The sequence below is a fragment of the Psammomys obesus genome, unplaced genomic scaffold (assembly GCF_907164565.1).
Source record: "Psammomys obesus unplaced genomic scaffold, mPsaObe1.curated_primary_1811, whole genome shotgun sequence".
Taxonomy (NCBI): domain Eukaryota; kingdom Metazoa; phylum Chordata; class Mammalia; order Rodentia; family Muridae; genus Psammomys; species Psammomys obesus.
This window is the reverse complement of record NW_026596069.1, coordinates 11257544-11278217: the sequence shown is the minus strand read 5'-3', so window position 1 is coordinate 11278217 and position 20674 is coordinate 11257544. Positions and strand designations below refer to the sequence as shown.

General features: G+C 44.9%; 1 protein-coding gene across 5 annotated transcripts in view; it reads left to right on the top strand.

Moving 5' to 3' along the window:
- The window catches only part of Fhod3 (formin homology 2 domain containing 3), a 410013-nt gene that overhangs the window by 268051 nt on the left and 121288 nt on the right, over positions 1-20674 (top strand). For all 5 annotated transcript variants that reach the window (XM_055625623.1, XM_055625622.1, XM_055625621.1 and 2 more), the window contains exons 8-10: positions 1830-1924; positions 10024-10167; positions 17880-18121. In XM_055625623.1, coding sequence (XP_055481598.1) covers positions 1830-1924; positions 10024-10167; positions 17880-18121 — 481 coding nt within the window. The remainder of the gene's footprint in view (positions 1-1829; positions 1925-10023; positions 10168-17879; positions 18122-20674) is intronic.

Here is a 20674-nt window from a genome sequence, read left to right as displayed (position 1 = left end):
GTGTGTGTGTGTGTGTGTGTGTGTGTGTGTGTGTGTGTGTGTGTGTATGTGTGTGTAGAGGTCAAAAGTTGATTTAGGATATCTTTCTTAATCATTCTCTGAGGTATGTTTACACAGGGTCTCTGGCTAAACCAGAAGCTCATTCACTGCTTTGTCTAGACCAACTGGCCAGTAAGCCCCAGTGATCCATTTATCTCTGACTCCCTAGCACAGAGATTATAGCAACACACCAATGGGTCTAGACTTGTTATGTGGGTTCTGGGAATCAAACTCAGAACCTCATGCTTGTGTAGCAAGCACTTTACTGACTGAGCCATCCCCAGCTCTGGCTCTCTGGCTTACATCTTTATGCCAATTTTTCCTTAGGGATGGATGCAGCCTGACAGGCTAGAATACAATACAGAAGTAACTCACAGAAGCTCTGAGGAGATAACTTATTTGTCATCTTCCCTTGTCAGACTCTTTTCCTTAAGATCTGGTGGATTATCAGGAAGCCAGGCAGAGTGACATTCCTTATGACATTTAGTTAGCCTCTCCAACAATGGGTGGGATTAGGAGCAGAGAGGGTTAACTCATTTTGTCATAAACCTTGGGTTCTATTAATTGGGTCCAGCACAACTTTTAAGGTTCTGTTTTTCACTTGAATGTAAAGTGATGAGATATGACATAATCCCTGCATATGCATATCACACATGATTATCACCGAGTATAATCTAGCCATCCCTTTAAGCAGTACTGTCTCTGGTTCTGCTTGAGGCTGTCTTGAATGGTAAAGACTACAAAGCATGGTGGAGGCTAGAGGTTACACACTTGAGCTAGACCTCTGCTGTTCGCTGTCAGAAGTCTCTGTGGAGAGCATCTAGATCTATAACCTGGAAAGATCAAGAATGTGCTGATAATTTATAGAGGAATCACACAGAAAAAGGTTCACACTCAGCCCACAAACCCAGGGTTAAGCCAGTGCTTCCGTCCCTCCTAATATTTAACTTGGCCATGGAAACTATGCCAAGAGATTGTCTCCTTTGTGGCATTTCACTTGACTGGCTGGTCTGGAATGGGAAATGTATTCTAGCTCTCTCCTAGAGGCTTAAGAAAGAAGATTATGAGCCTTCAGTGGCTGGACTCACTTGGGAGGAACTTTTATCCCATGCCTTCCACAGCCACCCACAGCCATCCTCAATGCACCTCCTTTGCTGTCATCACAGACTTATCTAAATATTTCTACCACTTCTGTTGATTCTGTGCTGTGGTCTATTTTTGTGCTTTTATCGAGCTACTCCATTAGATTCTAAACCTATCAAGAAGAGTTCTTCACCAGCCTCTGCATACGGTTGATGCCAAGACAGTATCTGTTCCCTGATGGATTAGAGCGAGCATTCTTTTGCTCTAGATGTTCACTAGAAAGCTCTGCCACTGTTAATGCTTGGGACTGATCAAGAAATTAAAGGTCTCCATACCTCACTCAGTATGTGCTGGCAGACTTTCAGAAAGTATTTATGAAGGGTTTTCCCAGTCAGTAAAGTTTGCATTCCAAAAGTGTGTACATGAAAATTATATATGTAATATAAAGGAGACTTAAAAATTATACATTTAATATAAAGGTGACTCATCAAGCAAATAGCTGTGGATAATGAACATGAGACAGGAGAGTATACTGATTGCTAGGACAGGAACAAGTCCAGCTTATAGATGTGTCCACATTTACACATGCAATGACTAAAAGACATGCTCCATCCCTGGGGGAGAAAACCTTGGTGAAACTTCAGTATGGTTGGGGTAATGTGTGCTATTGAATTACTGTTTCTATTGATTTTTGCTATGCTTTATAGGTGTCAAGCCCTGGTCCAACATCATGGAAATCTTGGAGGAGAAAGATGGAGTTGACACGGAACTATTGGTTTATGCAATGACTCTGGTAAACAAGGTTGGTTGATGTATGTTCTAGGTTGAATTATGCCCCCCCCAAAAGAAAGGAAGACTCACTGTGAAGAGAATCTTTGCAGCTGTAACTCAGTCATTAGGAAAAACTCTAATTATATATGACTGGTGTCCTTACAAGAGGAAAAGAGAAAGAGAGAGGAAAAGGATAGTGTGAACACATTCAGGAAAGAAAGCCATATGAAGACAGAGGCAGAGATTAGAATGGGGAATCTGTGGTCCAAGCAGTGCCAATGTTGGCTAACCACCCTAGAACAAGTCAAGGAAGGATCATTCCATGAAGCTGTTACATAGCCCTGCTGATACTTTAATTTTAGATTTGTTAAAGTTCTGACTTGTTAGGTCACATGGCTCATGGTAGCTAGTTACTGAAGCTGTAGGAAACCAACACCACGTGAAAATGTAAAATTGCTCCTCATGAGCCACACCATCTGGACACCAGGTTGGTAGCTGGAAGGTAATGGCAAGCATAGTAAGAGGAGGTTTCATACCAAGACTCACCCTTAATGGCATTTCCCCTTTTTAATTAGCACCTTTATTTGGAAGACCTGATTCACAGGTTAGGAAGACACCAGGCTTCTTGTTTGTTGGATTATGAGGCTTGGGCAGGGATTATGAGGCTCCTGGAGGGAGGTCCCATCTCCTTTCGGTTGTCATGACCTCACCTTTGTGCTCTAGTTGCTCCCATCACATTTCTCTCTGGCCATCATCTTGTGGGATAATCAGTCCTTTGAGGCTCTCCCCAGAAGTGGGGGCATCATTTTCCATGGTGACACTGGACAGGCTGTGTTGGTCTTAGTGTCCCTTCATTCAGATTGTCACACCCCACATCCCAAACATCATTGTCATCCACCCTGAGGATTTTCTCTAGAGTGTTAGACTCACTGGCTATGAGTCTACAGAAGCAAATACATTGACGAGGAATAAGGTCTTGGCAGGTTCTACAATCTTTTGCTGGAATATAACTGGAGACCGACTTTTCCTAGTGAACTGAAGACATATTTGTAATGAGCAGTTTAAACATGAAGCGCAGCTTCTCCTCAGTGGTAACATGTTGCATTCACTCTAAGGATGGGACGGTGTGGTCTATCTCCTTAGCAGGCAGAAGACCAGCATGGGGGTACCTGAAGCAGATCCCGTGTTCAGAACTCACCATACAGTCGACATTGGGCTGATGGGAGAGCATCCTCCATGATTGGGGTAGAGGCTGATAAATAGAAATAGATGGACACATTCTCAGGCCATATGTCACAATCAATCCTGCATAAATGACAAGATTCCAACATAATGCATCAAACTATACAGGGAAACACTTGAGAAAGAGAGGAAGATGGTATTGATCTGTGGTTGGTGAAGGTGATAAACTGAATGAAGGATGAAAGGACTCATATTTGGAGTTCAAAAGGGACACTGAGATGGGTTATTGGGAGTAAGAAGTTTTTTAGAAGAGTTATTAATGCCACAGGCAGACAGACAGTAACATGCTGTGTGCTCATAGGAGAATTCAAGCCCTAGCACCAGGGACAGACAGCATGATGGGGGCTCTGAGGTAGAATCAGGCCCACAAGGCAGGAGTGGGATCCTTCCATAGGTCTCTGAGTAACGTGAAGTTAAGGTTTAAACCAGGGGCAAGAGACAAATCCCTGGTCAGGGTGTGGTCCTGCTCATCACTGACATGTCCTTGTCTGGGGTCCCAAAAGCTGTCACAATTATAGGAAATCCCTTTTAAGGAGATTAGTTCCTCCCTGGCACCTTCAGCTTATCCCTCCAACAAGCCTGAGGTTCCCTGAGAGTTTACACTTCCTTGTGGGTCATTGTTTCCGTAGTCAGATAGCGAAAGGGAAGGGCACAGTGACCCTGTTTAGGATAGCCTACTATGACAGTTCTTGCTTCTTCTTTAAAAAATAATAATTTCAAACAGTGTCTCCCTATGCAGTCCTGGTTAGAACTCAATGTGCTGAGCAGATTGGCCTTGAGCTCACAGGGATTCTCCTGCCTCTGCTTCCTACGTGTTAACTGCCTATGTGTTAAGATCACAGGTGTGCGCCATCACACCTGCTTGTTACATTTGCTGTTCCCACTCCTCCTCCTTTTTAATATTTATTTATTTTTGAAGTGTCTGTGGATATATGCACATGTGTGAACAGGTACCCTCAGAGGCCAGAAGGGGGCATCCGATACCCTGCAGCTGAAGATATAGGTAGTTGTGAGCAACCTGATGTGGATGCTGGGAACTGAACTTGGGTCTTTTAAAAGAGCAGCCAAGGCTGAGCCGTCTCTCTAGCCACCACCCTCGCCTGCATTGATTCATTTATTTCCTTCTCCTTCTTCTTCTCCTTTTTCTCTTTCCTTTTTTTTTTTTTAAACAGGTTTCTCTGTGTATCCTTGGACTGAGACTCACTTACTCACTTTGTAAACCAGGCTGACCTCGAGCTCACAGAGATCCTCCTGCCTCTGCCTTCCCTAGTGCTGCGATTACAGGCACGTGCCACCATGGCCAGCTTGTTTCTTCTTTTATTTTTATATTTATTTTATAGAAGTTTTGTTTACATGTATGCCTGTGCAGAATGTGCATTCCTAATGCCTGTGGAGACTAGAAAGCTTGTCCCCTAGAACTAGAGGTATAGATGTCTGTGAGCTGCCATCTGGGTACTAGAAGTTGAACCCAGTGCTCTTAGCCATGTGACATCTCCCCAACCTCTGCATTTATACTCAGTGAAGTGATTGCTAATTAGTGCGGAGCTAACTCATATATATATATTCATGACAGGAAACAGGCACATTTTGGATAGAAAATCATAAGGACTTTGCTTTAGTTTACCTTGCTGTGTGATTTGAAGTACACTTCTGTTGTTTTTTTTTTTTAAAGATGAACCTTATCTCTTTGCTGTCCTTTTTTCACTCACTGACCTTGCTCTATAGAACTCTGAATTCAGCAAAAACAAACATTCCCTCCTGCCCAGTATCATATGCTGTAACGTTATCTTTCTCATTGGCAGAGGCTGTGGCCACCTTTCTTACCACAGCAGCAGCCCGTGGGCACTTGGCTGCCCATCGCTGGCAATGCTCACCCACTGCTGAACACAGTGTGGCACAGACCAGAGACTCCACTCTTGCTCCTTCTTTTCTGGCTCTTCTGCTGTCTGCCCCAAAAGGACAGTTCTCACCTTAAAAGGAAAAAAAAAATTATTCTAGAGCCAAATTTGAGTGACTGTGGTCTGGGAACACAGATTTAGGTTAATTCAAATTCCACGTTCCAAGATGGAAGCAGCTTCATGAAGTTGTATAGTTTTTCAAAACAAAGTCATTCATCAAGGCGAGTTTAAAGTATTTTAGTGGGTTACATCAGAGAGGTGGTTACAACAAGACAGGGGAAAGCTTTTCTACAGGCCTGAGATCCTGTCTGATGACATTGTCAGCTTTGAATTGGTGGAAGTTAGGGTTTGTTAATTTCATAGATTTCAAGAGGTTTTTGTCTATTAGTCAGTGTTTATTAGACTCTCTACTAGTTCTGAGTCAGAGGTGGGCAAAGAATGGCTATTTGGGATGTGTGCTAAAGCTAGCTAGGACAGGGTAATCACCATCTGGACCTGGAACACTTCAACCTCTCTACACCACTGTGGTTCTAATAAGTCTAGCTGTCTATGAAGGCACAGCTCTGCCCCACCCCAGGAATTCTTGTTGACATACCTTACCCATGCCTATCATGAGTAGTTTTTACTGTCAATTTGACACACTCTAGAGTCACCTGGGAAGAGGAAACTGCAAATGAAGAATGTCCTTGATCAGATTAGACTGTGACCTTGTCTGTGAGGAAATTGTCTTGACTGATGATTGATGTGGGAAGGCCCAGCCCACTGTGGGCCGAACCACCCCTAGGCAATTGGGCCCAAGAAAGCTGAACATGAGTCAGAAAAACAGACTAGCAAGCAGCATTCCTCTGTGGTTTCTGCTTCATTTTCTGCCTGGGTTCCTGCCCCAGATTCCCCCAGTGATTGACTATGACTTGGAAGTGTAGCCAAATAGGCCTCTTCTGCCCTGAGGTTGCTCTGGGTCAGTGTTTTATCACATCAACAGAAAAGCAAACTAGGACAGTGCCTGTTCTTTACCAATGGAGAAGGTCCTGGGAGAGGTCATTCCAGATACAACCATTCCTGGAAAAGCCCACAGACCACTGCCACTGTGACTTCATTTTGCCTTATTAAATTGCAATCACATTTATGGCTTCAATGAGACAGATGCACCAAGCTACCAAGCAGAGTAACAAAATGAAATGTTAATGTGAGTCTGAGTCTGGGGAGAAAAATAAAGATTTTGAAGTCTGCCAAATTGTATTGTAAGTTGGGCGGTTTCTAACAAGAATCAATTTCAACAAAATAAATGATGGTATAAAAACATGGGATTTAAAAACTGACATTTTCATGACAAGACAAAGACAGTAAACCCTAGCCTGTCTTGGGTTCTGAGACTGATGTGGCTTTGTTTGTTTGTTTGTTTGTTTGTTTCTTTGTTTACCAGTGACCATCAGTCAAACAGTCTACCTTTTTGTATCCCTACCCCTATCTTGGAAAGAATTGAGGGAAGGAAGTTGCTAAAGTGAGACAGAATCCTCTTCTACCATACCTGAAATTCCACTGGAAGAGCCCCTTGCTTGGAGTGGGCTCTCATGCCCTGGTCACCTCACAGAATAAGATGAGGTGGATGGGGAAGGATGGGTAGGACCCCAGGAGCTCTGGGAAGAGGTGCTGTTTCCTTAGGGCCTAGGGATAGTTAATCAGGCTAAGTAGATGACTTTTAAAAAAAACATTCAATTTTATCACTTTATACGTTAACATGGACCTTTCCCTTCTGCTATGTGGCTATATGAGTTTTAACACACATGCCTGGTTTGATTTTGCAGTTAGGATACATATAAGCTCTGTCTTCCCTAAAAAAAAAAAAAAAAAAATCTCACCTGTATCCTTTTATATAGACATCTTAACTCCCTATCAATAACCCTTGGAAACCACTGATTTTCTATATACTACTATAATCTTGTCTTTTCAGGGTCAAATGGAATCGTGTAGTATGTAATCCTTTGAGGCTGGCTTCCTTCTCTCTGAAAAGTGTATATGTTAACAGCTCACTCCCTTTTGGGGGTAATAAGATTGTGCTGCACATGTGCCTCACAATAGTTTCACCCATGTGTCCTTTGAGGGAGAGTAGGGGTCTCTGACTTGCACATCTGCCCTTGAAAGGGGTTGAGGATCACGGCTCATGACTTCCAGAGGTGAGCCTGGAGAGAGTGTGGGAGCACAGGCTTTACCACACTGGTTTTATATTCCATGATGGTTTTATCCCTGGGTTATCTCTGAAAACTCAAGGAGAGACAAAATTTCCTTGAGGACAGAGTTTGGTCTCTGAGGAATGCCAGTAAAGAATTACTAGTGACAGATCCTTGCAAGACAAAGTCTCAAAGAAAACTGAGGTCAGGAATACCAGATGTAAGCAGCTGTGGGGCATCTGCGGCTTCAGGAATCTCTTGCTGACGGGACTTTCTGGCAGGGCCGTGGTCTTTGCCAGCTGTAGGTGTCTCAAATATGAGCATGGCGGTGGAACGGGCGAGGCCCGAGTGGGAATGAGGTGAAGGTAAATGAGCATATTAGAACAGCAGTCTGGAAAGGTGACCGTGCGTCTAGGATGTGGGACCTTCCTACACAGGGAGAAATGCCACAGTCCCACTGCAGCCTTCGTGAATACTGGAGGGCCAGATGCTCAACTCAAGCTAAGTTTTCACAGTAGAATTAAAAATGGCTGCTTGCAACTTCAGTTCTGGGCCTGTTACTTGGCCCTTGGAGACAGGGAATTAACTATAGAGTTTTAGCTTAGCCCCCTGTTTTTAAGTGGAAAAAGAAGCTGTGGGGCTGGGGAGGTGGCTCAGTCAGTAACATGCCTGTCACAAGGCAGAGGGACTCGTATGGGTCCCTAACACCCACATAGAGCAAGGATGATGTGGGTGAGGTAGGTAGATACGTGAAGCTCATTAGCCAGCTAGTCTGGCTGAATTAGTGAGCTTCTAGCTCAGTGACAGACCCTGTTTCAAACGTTAAGTTGGGAAGCCATTGAGGGAAGCATCAGAGCAAAAGTCCTCTGTCCCACACACACAAACAGACACACACAGAGACACAGAGACACACACAAACACACACAGAGACATAGACACACAGATACACACAGACAGACACACAGACAAACTAACACACATACACACAGAGAGATACACAGACACAGAGACACACACAGACACAGATACATAGACATCACACATCCATAGACACACAAACACAGATACATACAAACACAGAGACAGACAGACAGATGTGCATGCACATGCACACACACACACTCCCTGTTGACTAGAAATATGGAAAATAGGAGGGTAAAGAAGGAAGTAGAGAGTGGAAACAAAGAGATTAGAGATTCGAGTCTCTGGAGGGCCCCGCACCTCTGCGCAGGAGGTTTTAAGTCCAACTACCCTGCCTTCCTCAAGTAGCCTACGCTGTAGTCAGTAGGCAGTTTGCACGTCTCCAGTTATCCTCCGTGCTACATTCCCCTCCTGTCCTTTAACAAATGTTAGAGTTCTCAGGGAGACCAGATGGTGAGATTGTGGTGACAGTAAGACTCTCTGGGGGGCCTGCCAGGTAGGGAGGGTGTGGTGGTGGCAGTGGTGGCAGTGGCTTAGTTACTGGTAGTTCTCAGGCAAGACCCAGCCTACCGCCGCTGTGTCAGACACAGGTATGCTTGTAGCTCCCAAGTCTTGGAGCTCTTGCATTGTGGTCTCCTTTTGGGGTCTCGTGGGTGATGGAGATGACCATGCCCCTGACCTCAGCCACCGAGAGGTGTGTCCTCTTCAATCAGCATTACTTAGCGGATAAATAAAGACCTTCTTTTTACTGTTGCTAGAATTGAGGCTTGGGAGATGATCCCTAAGCTCCTGTTGGTCTGTGTCTTCTGGGGATAGCTGATAGGTTGAAAATAAATTTGAAATACATGTGGTCTTCTTAGAAGTACAAAGGCAGTCAGACAAACAGGGACGGAAGAGCAGCGCCTGGGAGTTCAGGGTGGATAGCCCGTGTGGACGCAGGAGTGTGTGCAGACTCGGATGGGGGCCCTGTGTGGGGCTTCACTCCCGTCTCCAGTCCTCCCCCAGCTTTCTTCCTCACCTGTAAGATGGGGAGCCTACAGTAAGTCTTAAGGCTCCTGTTCCGAGCAGGACCCTTCTGAGACAGCATCCTTCCTTTAGGAGAGGCAGAACTCAAAGCAAGATATGATCCTCACTGCCCCCCTTTACTTGTCTTTTTCTGGCTCTTGCTGCTTTGAAGTTCCTCGTGTTTTCCAGAGTTTCATAGACTGATGAAAGGCTTTGCTGAACTTTAATGGAAAAGAATCATTAAATTACAGCTCACTGTTATATTGATTGTAATAGGAATTTCAAATCTAGAAGCATATTAAATTTCCATTGGCTCATGACAGCTCCCACAAGCTTCGCCACTTAGAGAGCAACGCACATAGATCAGCTTAGTTCCCAAGCGGCCTGCGTCCAGACAGGTCCTTATCAGGTTGTCTGCTCAGGGTCTTACAGGGCTGGAGTCAAGATGTTGACCAGGATGGACTCTGGCAGCCTTTTGTGGCTGTCTGCTGGACTGCTCTTTCTTCCAAACCAGTCTGAGCTCAGGGGAGACCTATGCCCTCTTTGAAATGATTTACCCATCATTACTATAGAGGACTATCTGGTTTGGAACCTTGATGCCACCTGAAAAAATCCTTTCCCCTAGCTAGTGGAATCATGAGTGTAACAACTCACCCACAGGAGTATCCAGCCCCCAGCCCCCACCGGATTGCAGGGACTCCTGCTGCAGTGTATCCCAGGAGCAAGAGTCCTGAGTTTACTGTGCTCCCACTCAAAAGATTTCCTCATTTGGTGAATTTGCCCTGTGTGGTGCACTGCTGTGTTAGAATTGAGGTCACTGGCTACCACATAAACATGTCTTCCTTGCCTTGTGACAGTCCCCTGAGAAACGTCTGTGTCTGGTTTTTCTCTTGTAGACATTGGCAGGACTGCCAGATCAAGACACCTTCTACGACGTGGTGGACTGCCTGGAGGAGCTAGGCATTGCAGCTGTGTCCCAGAGGCACTTGAACAAGAAAGGGACGGACCTGGACTTGCTGGAGCAGTTCAATATTTATGAGGTAACAGAATGTTCCTTTTCTCAGTCATCCACAGCATCAGCAAAGGTAAAACAGTGATATCACACATCCTCCAGACCAGTATACTAAGTGTGGTACGGGAGGCTCCCACACCATGGGGAATTTTCTAGAAATGTAAGCTTTTGGGTCCTGCTCAGGCCTCCTGAATCAGAAACTCTAAGAGTGGGGCCAGCAGTCTTGTCCCAACAAGCCTTCCAGGAGATGCCAATATGTGCTTGAGGCTAAGAACCTTTGATACAGAGGAAGCTTGGAGCTATTCTGTTTTGAAGAACAAATGCTCAGTTGACAACACTTCTACCCAAAGAGAAAAGGAGAAATCAAGTGGAGAGGCAGAGCAGAGAAGGAGGACGGTGAGGGGGCTGCAGGATGGAGGCGGGGGTCAGTAGTCACTCAGTTGCATTTGTAGTATGATGTGGAAATTCATGGGTATTTTTGGGAGAACCTCAACCCCTATTTTAAACGCAGAGTGTCATGTAGCCCAGGCTAGCCTCAGATTCCACATGCAGTCAAGGAGGACCAAGCCCTCCTGACTCCACCTTCCAAAAGGCTGAGATTACAGGTGCATGCCACCATTCCTAGAAGAGAAAATAGTGCTTTAAAGAATGTTTTATTGTTTGCTACAATGTATCACAAGAAAAGAAAAATTAAACTTTAGCTGGGCAGCATAGGACTTTAATCCCAGCACTCAGGGAATCAGAGGCATGTGGATCTCTGTGAGTTCAAGGCCAGCCTGGTCTATAGAGTAAGTTCCAGGACAGCCAAGGCTACACAGAGAAGCTCTGTCTCGGAAGGAAGGAAGGAAGGAAGGAAGGAAGGAAGGAAGGAAGGAAGGAAGGAAGGAAGGAAGGAAGGAAGGAAGGAAGGAAAGAAGGGAGGGAGGGAGGGAGGGAGGGAAGGAAGGAGGGAGGGGAAAAAATTAACATTAAACTCTATTGCTTGTTTTTATACCATGTGATAGCATTTAAAATAGCATAGCAAATATAACAGTATTTAAACTGTAGGCAGAGTTGGCAAAATTTCCTGGTATATATTTGGAAGCCTCTGTTTACAAACATTGCCAGTCATATCAGGACAGAGGAAACTCTGTTAGAATCCATTTTTGTTTGTTTCCAGATAAGCATGCATTCTACCAGCTTCTAGCTTCCACTTCCTGGTCAGTAGTAAAGGGATGGATGTCAAAGGAACCCTGGGCTGCTCCTTTCTCCATGTTGTTCTGGGTTATCATTGAGCATAAGTGATTGGCTAATGCGGGAAAGTAGCAGGGTTGGGAAGGTTGTAAGAGCATTCCCTTCTCTGTGTCCATCTGCACATGTGGTTCACATAAAAGCAAAGCTCTCAGGATTGCTCAGTGGCAGGTCTTGTTGACTCCCCCCCCCCCATGGCCTACCTAAGTTAGGCTTGCCCATGGCACCAATCTGCATCCATGCTTTGGTGGTTCAGCTGCATTCAATTTCCCTTATTTCTTGGATGTGGAAATTGGGACATCTGAGGAGCCTTCCTTTACCTTCCTCTCCTGTCTCTTTGGGTTTCTTTTTCTCTGTTCTCCAGCTGCCAAACGCTCTAAAGTATCATCTCCATGAAGCCTTGTTGGGCTTCTGTCACTTGCTTCTAGTTCCCATTGTTCATAAGCAAGTGTTGCTGGTCTCCTGCCTCTGTCTAGCAGTTCTCATGACAATCCTGTCTGTCACTTTGAGCTACCCTAAGTCCTAAGCCCCATGAGCCTTTCTAGCTTGAGTGCCCAGCACAGCTGCCTAGAATTCACTAAGTGCTTGGATGACTGTGTCCTGCAAGCATCAAACATGTGGACTGTAGTGTTGCCAGAGGTGGGGCTGAGGGAAGGGTATGGTTTATTCCGACGCCCAAGTAATAACTCAGGGTGACAACCAAATGTTTTAGGTAGCAGAAAAAGCCTGGAAAAAGCCTCATTCCTATCTGAAAGTTAATGCATTTTAGAAAACATTTGCTGTCCCAGGCAGCCAACTTTAAATATATGCAAGGAGAGCAAGAAGGATCTACACGCAGAGCCAACACTTCCCTCAAGAACACTTTGAATTTCTCAAGTGCATGCAGAGAGCTTGGGTAGACTTCTAGAGTGCATCCTAATGGGTCAGGATGTCTGCTAGCCACATGTCTTGGGCTTTCTGGGGCAAGTCTAGTTTCATGTAATTTAATTCCATTTCAGAAAGGTGATTTGATCTGTGTTTAATTAAACTCATTGAAATTTTATAGGCACATGTGATTTTTCAAAAACATAAATGGCCAAAACAAAACAAAACAAAATCTTTTGTCAGATCTTATGTGTTAACTTTTGGCTCTAAAAATGTTCTTTCTGTAAGAAGAAAGACATATTAATGCTGGTGACTTCAAGCTGAGAAATAGCTGTTATTTTTAGAACTTGTTAACAAATGATTCTCTTTCCCTGAGAGTTTTTTCCTTCCATAGATTATTAGCAATACGTATCAGTGATCTTCTGCTGTGTAACAAGCACATCATAGCCAACTGGTGTGAAATAAAAGTCACTGATCTTGGTTCTTGGAATCAGGGATTTGACCTGGGTTAGCTAAGTTATTTTCATGTGGTTTAGCTACCTACCCGGTGGCTTTACTGGGCCTGGAAGGTCCCACTCAGCTTTGATGATCTGGCTTGATTTAGGCTCTTGCCCGGGCTGTAAGTGATCCCATTTCTTCACAGGACACCAGCATTTGTGAAAGAGCAAGACTAGCACAAATACTTTCAAGCTTGGTGCCATGTTTACTGATGGCCCATTGGCCAAAGCAATTCACATGGTCAAGCCTAGCCTCTGTGTGGGAGGGAATGACATAGAGTAAGGAAGCCAGAAGGTATGCTGTGGCCACAACTTGCTATCACACAGTCTCATGTCATGACACTGACACGCACCTCACCTAACAGCTGAACTTAATTGTGTAGGTATGAGACAGCAGTGTGGGAAAGGGTCACATCTGTTACTGAGACAGCCACCTGTCATGGATCACAGCCACATAATGATAACTCTCAGAAAATGGTAGTGGTTTTTGAACTCCATTAAACATGTTTGAGTTGCTCAAAGCAAGTCACACAACTAAGCCTAGACCGGAGGTGGGAGGGGATGACACAGGGTGGTATATAAGTCACTGGAGACCTCACACTATATAGTCTTAAGTGTAACTCACTGGTAGAGCATGTGCTTATCATGCACATGCCCAGAATTCCCTCCCTACGGCCTCCCACCAAAAATTAATATTTGATAATGTTAGGAAATTATTATGTTAAATGGGAAAATAATAGGGTGATTATGGTTTCAGCAATTTTTATGGATATCTATTAAAATATTTTCAGATAATGATATAAGCTTAAAAATTTCTTGGTCATTTTTTTGGGGGGATTGTTGGTTGGTTGGTTTTTCGAGGCAGGGTTTCTCTCTGTGTAGCTGTCCTGGACTCGATTTATAGACCAGGCTGGCCTCAAACTCACAGAGATCCACCTGCTTCTGCCTTCCCAAGCGCTGGGAGATGAAAAGTGAGATGTAAATGAGCGACTGTTGACTCTTGAGTTGGCAGCTGTAGCACTTCTGTGGGTGACACACATGTCACACAGGTTTGTACTCGTCCTTATCTGTTGTGTCAGTCTGAAATGTCCATAGCACACGAGGTTTAAAATTCTGCACAAAGATTAACAATAAAACCACCCACCTCTGGGTATTTCCTAAAACAGAATCAAAGGTATCAGTGGTCCCTTAGTAATTGTGCATAATTCACTATAGCTCCTCTTCTTGTTGTTGCTTACAGACAGGGGCTTGTTTCACATTTCAGGCTGGCCTGGTGCTCAGAATACTGTGCCACAGATCCTGAATTGCTGAGGTTATGGGCTACACCACCACACCTGGCTGTACCACCCCTCCTCCTCCCCAACTCCCTCCCTTCCTCTTTCTCCTTTGACAAGTTTTTTGTCACAGATCTGAATTTAGGAACTCCCAAGTGAGTTACACATTACAGCATCGCCTCGATAACTTGCTCAGATTCTTCTCTTTATGTGAACATTCTGGTCACCTCCCTTTTCCTTGACATGGGCCAGTGACGGCGACTCCCCGCACACTGTGCTTCTCGGGAAGGCACTGCGAGTGGAATGTCACTTGCTAGTCGGAACTTTGAGGTTAGACGAGGAATTAGAACTATCTGAACTGTGCTCCTGGCCCACTCATATCACTGGAAATGTGTGCTTTAATAAGAAACAGAGTCAACACTTAGGTCAGGGGGAGTTCACATGGTCTAATAGCGTTCTGTCTGAAATGGGGGAAGAACAGATGAGAAATACTCAGAAACCCCGCCACTGGCATGGTGCTCTCGTTCTCAAACTTGCCTACACAGTGCCGCTAAGAGTTTTAAAGCTGAGATGAGAGCTGTCACTCAGCACACATTGAGCTTCATTTTTAATACTCATGCTTCCTGACAGGACTCCTAAGAAAGGGAATTTCCAGTGAGAATTTGCAAAGATGAGCCCTAGGTGAACTCATCAGTTCTTGCCCCGAGCCTTTTAACACTGTGTCTGAGAATGAATTGTATGGAGAATAAAATGACCAGAAGATTTTCAAATCACTTTCATGTATCTGAGCACTGGTTACGGAATATTTCTGTCACTTAGATAGGTCACACTAAATGCATCTTATCTAAAAGTTGGGGTTAGGAGTAAAGGAGGGTGAAGGGCGAAGGGAGGTGGCCTGTTGTTCATCAGCTGTATGTCTTGGGCACTGATAGGCTCCCCTGAACCTTGATGCGAGTGGCTGAGCTGCTTACCTTAGCTAGGCACTCCCTGTCAGAGGAACACACCATGTGAAAATGTCAAGCCATTGCTTTTTGCAGAAGTCTGCTTTCCTGTCCCGAGATGTGAAACCATACAACCTTCTCAGATCTCTAGCTTCTCTTATCCCACTGTTTTCTCACTGGGCATAATTAAGTTGTGAACCTCATCAAAACCAGAAAACTTAGACATGTGGGCATGCATGGGCCCATGTGACTCTACAGCTGCTTTGTCCAACAGGCTTAGTTGAGCCTGGTGCAGCGGGGCTGCAGGTTGTCAAACCTAGTGGTTCTGTGCAGTGAAAGAGTTTGGGACCTTCCCGACCACTTCCTCTGTGCTTGAGTCAGAGGAGGGCATCACTGCTTGAGGACCATCCACAGAGACCTCCCCATTCTTGGTAGCCTCACAAGGCCAGGCATTCTTACAGAGGCACCACAGAGTGTGTGGTTTGCCACAGGTTACACCTAGTTCCTCACTGGCAGAGCCAGCTTGCACACAAAGGTCTGCTCAACACCAAAGGAAGTTCTCTCTTTGCAGTCTAGATTTACAGGCAAGATGCATGAAAACCAAACTAGATGATGATATGAAATGCAGGATGAGCAAAGCCCATGGTGGCAAGTAGTGAGAGGCCAAGGAGCAGGATGGATATTAGCATCTAATGGACCCAGAAAGCTTTAAAGCGGCAGTTCTCAACCTGTGGGCCATGACACCTTATGGGGGGAGGAGCAAATGACTCTTTCATTGGGGTTGCATAAGACCATTGGCAAACACAGACATTTACATTACGGTTTATAAGAGGAGTAAAATTAACAGTTATGAAGTAGCAATGAAAATAACTTTATGGTTGGGCATCACCACGACATGACATGTATTTATTAAAGGGGGACATGGCATTAGGAAGGCTGAGAACCGCTGTTTTACAGTATCACTTAGTGTGGAGGACAATCAGAGCTGGATGTGCAAGGCCTCTGCAGAAGGAACCACACAGATCTGCATGATGTAACCTTTGATAACAGGCAGAAAGAAAAGGATATGGGGCTAACTGGCCCAGGTTTTCCCTGTAGAGCCTGAAGTGGCAAAAAGCATCAGTCAGTTCTCTGTATAAATATGTATCAATTTTTAAGAGGAAAAATTTATTTAAAAAATTTTAGGATGTTTTGTGCATGGCTTTCTAGGCTTTTGAACTCAAGTTCTTAGACTCATTGCCTACACTGAGCCATCTCACCAGCCCTAAAGAATCTCTCTCTCTCTGTGTGTGTGTGTCTCTCTCTGTCTCTTTCTCTCTCTCTCTCTCTCTCTGTGTGTGTGTGTGTGTGTGTGTGTGTGTGTGTGTGTGTGTATTTAGAGACAGGGACTTTCTGTATCCCTGGCTGTCCTAGAACTCACTATGTAGGCCACGTTGGCCTCACCCTCACAAAGATCCACCTGCCTCTGCTGTTGGGTGAGGGTGGTTGCAGTATATGTCAGGGTCACACCAGGCCCTGACAGTTCCCTGGGAGCATAGCAGCTATCAAGTAGGCTTCTGGAATCACACAGCACATACTTGCTGTAGAAAGCCTCTCAGAAAGACTAACAGGGAAGCCAGCTCCTGTTCTCCTAGTGCCCGTGGCCTTCGCCTGTTCTTTCTCTGAGCACCCTCTCTGGGGAAAGCAGCTCAGGAATGTTCAGGTGTGGAACCCAGGAGGCCTCAGAAAAGCCTCTGCCTTCCGCAGTTGGAGAGTTCTTCATGGGAGGGCAGAGAATGATGAAGGTCAGGCAAGAGAAAATGTGGGTGTGAGGTCCGAATTAGTGTTGATTTGCATAGGAAGTGTCTTTCAGTGGGTCATGTGATTCTAGTCACTAAGAGGTGATCTGGTCTTTAACATAATGATTTAAGCCACTGATGGACACATAATCTGGTCACAGTGTTAAGTGGTAGCAGAAACTACAAGGCAGAGTCCAGGTGGAAGAAGTAGGCCAATGGGAAAGGTCTTTTAAGACAAGATCTTCTCTGTGGCACTCTCTGCATCTTGGCTACGATGAGTGAGCAGCTTGGCTCCCTGCTTCCCGAATGTCAGGGTGTGGGTGTTTGTCTCTCTAATTGTCTCCTCTATATCCATTTGATCCACAAAATGCATAGTGACAGGCACTGCACAATCACAGATTGAGCTTGACTTCTTTTTTTTTTTTTTTTTAAAGAAAGTATTTAATTTGGGGCTCAAGTTTCCGGAGGGTTAGAGTCCATGACCATCATGGTGGAGAGAATGCCAGCAGGCAAGCAGACATAGCACTGGAACAGCAGCTGAGCGCTTACATTATTTTTTTTTTAATTTTTATTATTAGTTATATTTTTATTTTTTATATTAATCACAGGTTATTTATTTTGTATCCCAGCTGTAGCCCCCTTCCTCATTCCCTTCCAATCCCACCCTCCCTCCCTCATCTTCTCCCTGCCCCTTTCCAAGTCCACTAACAGGGGAGGTCCTCCTCCCCCTCCATCTGACCCTAGCTTATCAAGTCTCCTCAGGACTGGCTGCAATGTCCTTTTCTGTGGCCTAGCCAGGCTGCTCTTCCCTCGTGGGAGGGGAGTGGAAGAGCTCACCATTGAGTTCATGTCAGAAATAGTCCCTGTTCCCCTTATTAGAGAACCCATTTGGACACTGAGCTACCATGGGCTATATCCGAGCAGGGGTTCTAGGTTATATCCATACATGGTCCTTGGTGATAGGATAAATATACTGAGCTTTATTTCTAAACACAGGTAGGGGTCACTTTGAGGTGACCACATTGCCAAAGCCTGCAATGTGGGAAAAGAACAAACAAAAAGCAGCTTTAAATCTAATCACAGGTGACATAAAGTCACAATCAAGGCCTGAGATAAGCTATCAAGTTGACTCGCCTGATACACTCTGTTTTTTCAGGTGGCACTCAGGCATGAGGATGGAGATGAGACAGCTGAGCCACCCCCGAGTGGGCACCGTGACCGAAGGAGGGCCAGCGTGTGTTCTGGTGGCAGCATGGGTGAGCACCAGGGCCTTGACCGCAGAAGGAGCCGTAGACATTCGATCCAGAATATCAAGAGTCCACTGTCAGCTCCCACCAGTCCCTGCTCCCAGTCGGTTCCTGCCATCAAACCCAGCCAAGTTCGAGATCTCTGTGAAAAGTAAGCTTAACCCCAGTGGTGGGAAGGGAGTACTGCTGGGAAGAAGGGAAAGGCTGTGGGTCACATGTACTGACCATGATTCCCTCCCCACTAAACGGTAGGACCTCCTGGCCTTGCTTCCTGCCTTCCCTCTACCACTAAACCATACCTCCCTCAGGGAACTTCCACTTAAGCTGCTCCTCATGGCAAGCACAAACTTGACTTTACCACACTCACCTAGTATTTTACAAAATGACAAAACCCAAAATACAAAACCATGGCCTACCAGGTCACAGGGGAGGAAGGTAAACTCAGTCCTCATGTGAATCAATCCTCAGGTGAATCGTGATGAGCTGGGGTGTCTGGGGAGGTGTCTCCCCTATTCCAAGGAATAAAAGAGGGGGATGCAGGAGGGAGGGCAGAACTGGGAGGAGAGGAAGGAGAGGCCTATGACCAAGATGTAAGTTGAATTAATTAATTAAAAAAATGAAAAAGAAAAAAAATAAATGCTATATCACCAGAGAAATGCAAGAGAGGATGGCTCTTGAGATAATGTAGCCAGCCATACACAGATTGGATTTACATATGTAGAATAAATATGTGTAAATTTAAAGACACCTCTTTATATTCACATATTCATTTTCATCATTTAGATACTCAGTAGACAAAAAAAAAAAAAAAAGATACTCAGTAGACATTTTTATTGAGTGTCCACTATGGATCAAAGGTACAAAAATAGATATACATGTATACAACAAAAAGTATCATCTTTATCTTTATAAACCTCCTATCTAAGCTAACATAAAGAAAATAAGGTAAATAGAAAGAAATAGAGGAACCCATAGGCTCATAAGAAATTGTCCAGGTCCAAAAAAGGAAGCTTAAACTGTACCTGTGGGAACCGGGAATGATTCTGGGGAAAACAGGTACAATATAAGGATGGCTTGGCTTCTCAGGCCCTGATACCTGCTGCATGTGGATGCTGTTCGGTCACTGGAAAAATGGGCCACAGAGGTTGACCTCCCCGTTCATTTGCTGCTGGGGTTGGATGCAAGCCAGGTTCTTGTCAGTAGCAGTGGCTCCACCGTCTGGGAGTCGAATTTAGATTATGTAACTGCATGAAAGGAGAAAATAACTCAGAATATACTGGACCACCTTTAGAAAGTCAGTCATCGAGAATGAATGGGTTCCTCCCAAGAGAATAACCCACCATCTCCATCACCAAGATGTGTGTAGCTCAAGCAGCCTGGTGCTCATGGAGTCACATGAGCTCTCAGCAGGCCACATCTTTGTATGCCTGTTAACCAAGAAGCAGGCAGACCTGGTTTGAAAGCCATGTGCAGCACCCATGGTCTCTTTCTAGGTGATGGCCCCAGAGGTCCTGTTTTCTGAGTCCATGTGACCAGCTCTGTTCTGGTGAAAGCCCCAAACTTCTGAATAAAGGTTGGGAAGATTCATTGTGAGCATTGCATTTTGTGACCCAGAAACTCATCCAGGGCTGGACCACAGTGTACCTGAAGCACTTTCCCTGCACTGCCCTAGCTAGCTAGCACATTGGGGTATTAATTCAGAGGAGGTTGAGGGAAATGTCTACAGTAGCTGAAAACTGTTTAAAACCAGTGAAGATGCTGAGGGCAGGAGTGAGGTGAGCCTCATTGGCCTTGCTAATTCTTCACTCTGTCTCATTGTGTCATGCTTGTTTCTGGCCTTGTTCTTCCTCTTCTGCTTTTCAAAGGTCCTAATGTTGTGTGTTTAAGTGACAGCTGAGCGACTCCATTTTTTTTTTTTTGGTAAGTTGTCAAAGATGATTGCGGTGCATGGGACCATCCTGAGAGCAGTTCATAGTCTTCAAGTTCTGGGCTCAGCAGAAATTGGATTTAGGGTTGGAAAGAGGACACGGAAACACTGCTCTAAACAATGCTTGTTTTGTTCTTTTCAGAGTATGCACAGTTTGTTGTGCTGACATTATTTCTTTAATGTAAGATTTAGTAGCATTTGGGGAAAGTACTCTCCAGTTTGTAGAGGTAGAAAACATTAAAGAGATACAGGGTGTAGCTCAGTGCAGAGTATTTGCCAACCACATGTGAGGCTCTGAGTTTGAGCCTTAGTACTGCAAAAAAATTAGGTAAACGAATGTAAATGAAAAGTACGAACCTGAAAAGAGAACATCGTACAGCCCGTAACATTGAAATAATTTTGTCCGTAAAGCCTGTTGGAGGGAATCTAGGGTGGCATGGTGATGGTGCGGTTTTCATCTCATCAAGGCAAGAGTGCAATGGCAGAGAAGATGGCAAGAGAGAAAATGATAAATGGTCCTCGTGTGCTTAGCAGAGGCACCTGCCAACATCTGCGTACTCCAAGTGGTGCTTCAGAACCAAACAGTCCGCTATGTCCCCTCCCCCAGAGGCCCAGGAAGGCTGTGAATTCCCTGGACATATTTGGTGCATGTTTGTCTCAGGGTTCCTGTAGATGCCACATAGGAGAACTCAGAGGCTGGATTGTATTCTCCTGTGCTACAAGTGATCCCACCACATTGGAAAAGACAGGAGGAAAGTGAGAGGTTAGAGAGGAATG